This window comes from Oncorhynchus kisutch, linkage group LG14 (genome assembly GCF_002021735.2).
Source record: "Oncorhynchus kisutch isolate 150728-3 linkage group LG14, Okis_V2, whole genome shotgun sequence".
NCBI lineage: Eukaryota > Metazoa > Chordata > Actinopteri > Salmoniformes > Salmonidae > Oncorhynchus > Oncorhynchus kisutch.
In genome coordinates, this window is record NC_034187.2 from 14,710,371 (window position 1) to 14,718,531 (window position 8,161).

At 44.5% G+C, this 8,161-nt stretch overlaps 1 protein-coding gene across 1 annotated transcript in view; it reads left to right on the top strand.

Moving 5' to 3' along the window:
* Nucleotides 1–1,048: 1,048 nt before the first annotated feature.
* Nucleotides 1,049–8,161, top strand: part of LOC109904586 (leucine-rich repeat transmembrane protein FLRT2-like) — a 7,291-nt gene continuing 178 nt past the window's right edge. The window contains exons 1-2 of the mRNA XM_020501781.2: nt 1,049–1,565; nt 4,134–8,161. The exon at nt 4,134–8,161 is cut by the window's right edge and continues 178 nt beyond it. Of these exons, the coding sequence (XP_020357370.1) occupies nt 4,699–6,747 (2,049 nt within the window). The 5' untranslated portion in view covers nt 1,049–1,565; nt 4,134–4,698 and the 3' untranslated portion in view covers nt 6,748–8,161. The remainder of the gene's footprint in view (nt 1,566–4,133) is intronic.

The window sequence follows — 8,161 nt, forward strand, 5'->3', positions numbered from 1 at the left end:
CATAGCCAGGCACTGATGCCTCTTGTGAGGAAGTGATGCCCATACATTCCACCACAAAGCCAGCACCTACAGTTTAACCTACAGAGGAGGACCCTCAGCCAACTGGTTCTGGGGGCTCTGCTCATAAACACAAACAGACCCCACAGAGCCTAGGACAGCAACACAATTAGATCCAATAAAATTATGAGTAAATGTTTCCTGGCCCTAAACAGAGATGACACACTAGCAGAATACCTGAGCACTGTAACTGACCCAAAATTAAGAAAATCATTGGCTATGTACTGAATCAATGAGCATAGCCTTGCTAATGAGAGAGATCACCATAGATAGACAAGGCTCTCAAGTGAAGACATGATATGCCCACTGTCCACAAAATGAGGTGGAAACAGCTGCACTTCTTAACATCCTGCTTCATTTGTGAATATATTAGAGACAAGAGACAGATATTTCCCACAGATCACACAGACCCACAAAGATTTTAAAAACAAAACAAACATTGATAAAGTCCCATATCTGTTAGGAGAAATACAAACAACATTGTAAATACAACACATAGTCATCTGTTTCTTTATCTTCCCCCACTAGTGTACTACAAGGACTTGCACATTGCTAAAACACAGAGCTAGATAGCTAGATAGCTAAAACACGGTAGATAGCTAAAACACGGTAGATAGCTGATAATATAACACTAGACATGTCTTTGCCTTCTTGAAACCGCTGTGAGTGCAATGTTGACTGTTATTTTCTGAAAGTTTTTTGTTGATGCTTTTATTTCTTCTCACTTTTGTTTATTGTTTATTTCCTTTGCTGTGGCAATTTAAACAGATGTCAATAAAGCTCCTTTGCATTGAATTAGAGAGAGAGAGAGAGAGAGAGAGAGAGAGAGCAGTGGCAGTGAGGAGAGAGAGAGAGAGAGAGAGAGAGAGAGAGAGAGAGAGAGAGAGAGAGAGAGAGAGAGAGAGAGAGAGAGAGAGAGAGAGAGAGAGAGAGAGAGCAGTGGCAGTGAGGAGAGATCGCTATCAGCTGAATTGATTGCAGTAAACGTCTCCCAATGGTTTCAAGGGGAAAAGGCAATTCTTGCATTAGCAATAAACTATCCGATGTTAGTCACTGTGACTGGGAGATCGGACCGCTTTATTGGGAAAATGCGCTCTGCCGCTGCATTCGGGTGTACACGGGGAAGGGGTGGGTGCCAAAAGTCCCCCGTTCTTCGCCTAATGTAATCATTTAATCTTTTGAAGGCAACACGGAACTCGGGGGCGCCTCTGAACCAGCCCAAGAGGCAAAGGACTGCTGCTAGGGCATCGTACTGCGGATAAACTGAATCGTTGCCTGGACCCGGACCCAAGTGGACAGCATGCCCCCCGCAACACCACCCACCTTCGGGGACTCTCGGACAGAGTCACTAGGACTACGGAGTACACCCGTCAAGATGTGGAATCGCAGCGTTGCCTGAAATTGTAAACGCCTGCGCTAGGTGTCATTTACTGGGGGGATCTGACCAGGGATAGTTCACCATGCTCAATGGATATACAGTAAAACGGCTTTCAGCATCTCCGAAAAAGGTGAAGTAAGACACATTACTTTGTTGTTGCCCGTCTTACTGGTAGCCGATAGGCTATCCTACGTTTTATCGCTAACATCTGGACATGCGTTATGAAATACATACTACGCTGTCCACTAGGTATATAATAGCCCTGCGATGCTAAATATACATATATATTTTAAAACTTTAAATGGGCAATCTGCAGTTGAAACAATAACAGAGTGGCACCCCGCCACTGATTTGATAAAGAGCTGAGGGATGGATGGGGCTGGACTAATGTCACCACTCTCAAATTCATAGACAGGGCTATGGATGCAAGGACTGACCATCCATGATATAACAATTGTAGTTTCAACTATGTTTTGAGGCTATACATTGTTTGTTTACAATTGCATTGTTTACAAGCAATAAAGTAAAGCAAGCTTGTGTTTTGGGTTTTGGTGTGGTATGACAGTTAAACTAAGGTCACGAGGCATTCATAAGTTCTATTCTTTAAGTATCAATGGGCATATACCATACATTTTTAAGTCTAAAAATTGATGTAGCAGTCGCAGATTGCTGCTTTAACTCAAATATAATGAATTGGATTTTACGCATATGTTTTACGCACACATATTATGTTTATTTCGAAATGGAAAACAAGCCTACAACACTAACTGCACATTTTCAACTAAATCAATTTATATTTGTTTATTGTACTTGAATAAGACACTGCAAGTGAGCCGTTTCAGACATTAAATATATTGGCACCGCAAGTCTCTCGCTATATTCCCTCTTTTTGCGCAGCGTTTGAAATTCACCTGCGGTCTGTGACAAATTGGTAATGATGAGGAACTTTTACCTACGCTGCTGCTGGCGACTGTAATCAACCTTAAAATTGATGGCTATGATTGAGACATCGGCCAAGGTTTTTACGGACGTTGCCGAGGCTTTACCTGTGATAAATCAATAGGTATCCAGATATAAACTGGTGATCCATGTTTTGCAGTCTACCATTCGTTGCGGGGGAGGCACACCAACTAACCTCCTTGTCAGCCAGGCTTCTGATCCTCCTGCCCTGACAGTGTAAACAGTGGAGAGTTACAATACATCATCAGATAATGTCTTAGCCATTTTGGATGACATTTGAGGAAATGACAGCCAGCCATGTGTAATATCATTACCTGCCCCCTTCATCTCTTAACTACCTTTATAATTAATTAATGTGGTCATATCTGAAGATCAGTCCAAACAGCTTTAAAAATTGATACTGTCTGAGATGGATAGTGGTGATATTGTCAATTATGGGAGGTGGGTTGCAAGTTTATTTGTGACTGCTTGAATACAAACTGTATTGGCCCACTTTAGTGTATTCTCTTACATCTCTTTGCATAACAAGTTAATTAAAGATGTCAACTCTCCAGGGAGGTTGTATGTTTTAAAGCACAATCATCATTAACTGCATATTTAGGGCATTCAACTTCACTAGAGTATTGTGTCTTGTCTTGTGACCTTGTGCATTCAGTATCTCTTCCTTCAGAGAAGTAGTAGTCCACATCGATCTTAGTTTCCCTCCGAACAGTAGACATTTGTCCAGTTTTATCTCTGTTGACAGCCCATGTTCATCATGTCCAGCTTTAGCCTCAGTTGCAAGTTGCTCTTCCCCCTCTAACAAAAACTACTGAATCACAACATTTTTATTTAAATAGACCTGTTTTCACTGATGTTTCTGTGCATCTCTCTCTCTCTGTGTAAGGGCTGTGTTATAAAATGTTATTCTTCATGTCATGTGCATCTCCCCCCCCCCCCCCTCTCTCTTTCTCATTACCATTGGAGGACTGCTCTGTGCTTCTTGTGAGTGCAGTGGAGCAGAGCTCTGTCCATCACCGCAGCATTTGACAGATTAAACACCTCAATGCCCTCTACAAGTTTGAGTGCACAGAGCCAGTGATCTCTTCAGCATCACTCACTTCACAACTCAGCGCTCATAAGACATTTGCCAGCTTGTCTTTATTCCAGACTCAATTTACTTTATTTATTGATCTATTTATTCATTTATGTATGCATTTGTTTTTCTATGTATTTATTTCTCTCTCTGTGTTGAGTTCATTCAGTATTTCTCGTCAGCTTCAGCACATGCTGAAGTTTAAAAAAGTACAACCTGCTCATTGATAATGTGCAGCTCCACACGATTATGTTTCCATTGTTGATTTTGATATGGATTAAACCCACAATGCTTTACTGAAATTTTCATAGACACTTCATTTTTACAACTTTGTAATTATGAGTTACAATACTTCTTACATTGTTCATTCTAATGTAAGAACACTGTAATGTAAGTGATATCTAATTATTTTTACAACAAGAGCATGGTTCAACATCAACTTTCTTTAAATAATATCCACTGCTGCAGTACATGTCTGGTGAGGAATATGAAATAAGAGTCAAACTCATTACCATGCACCAGTCTGTTCTATCCAATTGACAACTCTTCACTTTGTCTTTGAGTTATTCAAATTAAAGTATTCCTTTATGTTTATATAGAGGAAACACAAGCATTCTAAGAAAGAACAGCCCACTGATTTCTCTATTTGTTTCTTTGAAATAGGCCTCTGGATCCAAATTTCAAGTCCAACGGAGGCTACATCAGTCTGTGCCCAGCCTTGTGTGAAGCAAAAGAGAGAAACAGCAAGAGAGAGACTGAAAGAGAGGAAGAGAAGGAGGAGGGAGGGCTCTCCAATGATAACCCTGAGTGTACGTTACACGGCTCTCTGGTAGCCACCATTTTAAATTGGCCCTCACAGTGCTCCGCAGCGGCTGACTGAGAGTGAAAATGTGATGAGCTTTTCTGTCGTCCCCATAGCGAGCGAGCGTGGATGGAGGCCGGCGAAGGAGGCGCATTGCTTAATGAGACCATTGCTCTTGTGTTGGGAGGCTTAGGACAGGCAATTACTGAGGGATTACCACCAGAGGCCTCCTCTAGCAGTGCTGCTGCTGCCGCTCCACCACTGCTGACTGCTGGGCCAGGGAACTAAGCAGACACAGCTTGTTACAGAACATTTTTTTCCTCTTTGGATTTTTATTGTTTTTGTTCCTTTTTTTGTTGTGGTGGTTGTTGGTTAGAATTTGTCATTTTTCTCACGACAAATCGTCTGTATGTCATATTGTTAATAATGGAGCTCCATCAGTCAGGGCGTGTGTGGAATAAGGACTGGGTCTCTTTCCTCAGGCCGTGGATACCCATACTGCTGGGCCTGCACATGCAGTTCTCCCGGGCGTCCGGGTCCAGCTGCCCAGAGGAGTGCCGTTGTGACAGGACCTTTGTTTACTGCAATGAGAGAAGCCTGACCTCGGTGCCTCTAGGGATCGGAGAGGGCTACAAGACCCTGTACCTCCACAACAACCAGATAAACAATGCCGGCTTCCCCTTGGAGTTTCATCACATAGCCTCCGTGGAGAATGTCTATCTCTACGGCAACCAGCTTGACGAGTTCCCCATCAACCTGCCCAAGAATGTTCGGGTGCTGCACCTGCAGGAGAACAATATCCAGACCATTTCCCGGACCGCACTGGCCCAGCTGCTGTGGCTGGAAGAGCTACATCTGGACGATAACTCCATCTCCACGGTTGGGGTGGAAGAAGGGGCGTTCAGAGAGGCAATCAGCCTCAAGATGCTCTTCCTTACAAAGAATCACCTGAGCAGCGTCCCTATTGGTCTACCAGAAGATCTCAAAGAGCTGCGATTGGATGAGAACCGGATCGCGGTTATCGCAGAGGAGGCGTTCAGGAATGTGACGAGGTTAGAACGCCTCCTGCTGGATGGGAACCTGCTGACAGACGAGGGTGTGGCACCTGGAACATTCCAGGACCTGGTAATGCTCCGGGAGCTGTCTCTGGCGCGGAACTCCCTCACCTACCCACCCCCACTGCTCCCGGGGGACGTTCTGGTGAAGCTGAACTTTCAGGATAATCAGATGAATGAGATCCCTGTGACGTCTTTCGAGGGACTGAGAAGGCTAGAGAGACTGGATATTTCCAACAACCAGCTGCAGTCCCTGACACAGGGGGTCTTTGACGGCCTCGTCAGCCTCAGACAGCTCACTGTTCGGAACAACCTTTGGCTGTGTGACTGCAGCATTAACTGGGTCATACTGTGGTTAAAGTCCCTGCCAACCTCCCTCAACGTGCGCGGCTTCATGTGCCAGAAACCTGAGAGGGTCCGTGGCATGGTAATCAGAGAGCTGAACACTGAGCTGATCCAGTGCCCTCACAGCACCACAACTGCCCCGCCGCCCATCAACCTGCCCCCCACCTCACCAGGCCTGACCTCCCGCTCCCCTCCCTCCTCGACAAACTCCCCATCAGATATGCACTCCCTCTCTCCCCCCTCCAAGCTCCCCTCCTCACCCACACATCACCCCCCTCTCTTCTCCTCTTCCCCTCCCAGAGACGGGGAACAGAGGACTAACCTGCCACCCCTGGACCCAGAGCGGGAGAACCTGCAAATCAAGTTCACCATACTCAACGGTTCAGCCATCCATGTCAGCTGGGTGGCCTCCTTCCCTGTCACAGCCTACAAGGTCACCTGGGCCAAGATGGGTCCCAGCCTGTCTGGAGACACGGTCCGGGATAGGATGGTGGGAGGGGAGCACCGGGGCATACGGTTGGCCAACCTCGAGCCTAAATCCACCTACCGAATCTGTGTCATCCCCTTAGACGTGTTCAATAACTACCGGCCCAAGGATGATACAGTGTGTTCAGAGGCTGTGACTAAGCCGGTCTCCTATGGTCCAGATAATAATAAAGGTCCGTTGTGGCCGGAGCAGGCCACCCAGCAGGACCCCAGCTCTCCCTTCCTCCTGGCTGGCCTCATTGGAGGTGCTGTGATTGTTGTCCTGGTGCTTCTCCTCAGCATATTCTGCTGGCACATGCACAAGAAGGACCGGTCGTCCTCGACCAATTGGAAATACAACAAGGGCAGGAGAAAAGATGACTATGGAGAGGCAGGAACCAAAAAGGATAACTCTATACTGGAAATGACTGAGACCAGCTTCCAGATAGTGTCCCTGAACAACGAGCAGCTCCTGAAGGGAGACTACCGCATACAGCCCATGTATACCCCTAATGGGGGCATAGGCTTCAGAGACTTCCCTGTGGGGAACAATAGCACAGTATATTGCAAGAACAATGTTCAAGCAGACACAGACTTTTGCTGTGCATGATGGTTTTGCACAACAGAGTGTTATAGAACCCCCTTTGTATTAACACATACACTTAACTACATACAGTACCCTGTACAGTATATATTTCATAGACCCCTGTGTCTACAATGTAATTTATACACCAGCTGGACTATAATGTTGAATTCAGCTACCTTTTATATTCCCTTAGTTAAAATGCTAATTGATTTATAAGTTATTGGTTTCTTGAAGTTGTGTTACTCAGTTCTGTGCAGACAGATTTGTCCAATCAGAGTTCTCTCATCATTTTATATAAAGTTTGGTTCTGATTTGAGCTCCATAATCGCTGGGCCATTTTATATTCAGTTTGGTTCTGATTTGAGCTCCATAACCGCTGGGCCATTTTATATTCAGTTTGGTTCTGATTTGAGCTCCATAACCACTGGGCCATTTTGAAATCGTGTGATAGCCAGACAGTGTACTCATTGCTAAAAAATTTGCCTCACCAGTGATGAATCTAACAAGCACAGTGTCCATAACAGATATGGCTATCCCATGTTTTGGCAATGGGAATTGAAATAATCGGGGGTTATGTAAATTAGACTTGCTGTGTCAACTCAATGTGACAGAGAGAACCAATATAAAACCAGCCATTCAGGAAATTATATTTGGAGAGAAATCTTTTCTCACGGTAAGGATTTGAGAGAGAGAGGATGAGAGGGACAGAGTGAGATAGAGAGAGAGAGACAGGGTGGAGAGAGAGAGAGAGAGAGAGAGAGAGACAGAGAGAGAGAGAGAGAGAGAGAGAGAGTGCTTTCAAATATACCACAAGAGGGCAGAGTTGTTCATTATGGTCAATTAGTCATTACATTCATTTCTTGGACATTGCTTAGTACTGAACAGAGATTCTACCGATGTCGTCCTGCTGCAGTGAGTGACATCTCTCTTCACATATCACAACAACAACAAAAAACAGAGAGATCTGTTGGTCTAAAAGCTGCATGGACTCCTTGGTTTGGAGTGCTGATCTAGGATCAGTTTAACCTTTTAGATCATATTGAATAAGAATTCAATGGATAGGAGGGACCTGATTCTAGTTCACCTCTCCTACTCTGGAATGCTTTACGAATACAAGCCCTGATCCAAGTATTTCTCTCAATAACAACCCATTCCTATGTTATTGGCCACTGGTCACTTACCACAACTTGGATATAGAGTTTATGAAATGGTAGAAGTAATCAAGCTTTGTTGAACCTTTTGATTGTTTCCAAAGCTGTTGAAAGATTTTTTTTTTAATGGACTTGACTCATGCACAAGTCATACGTTTGCGTCTTACGCTTTCCTTTAAGTAGAATTACAGCGTAAGGAAACTGTACTGTTTGTTATAGTTGAGAATGAAAGATGGGTGTTAAACACATAGCAGAGTTAACTGGAACAAGCATGTCTGTCCAGAAAG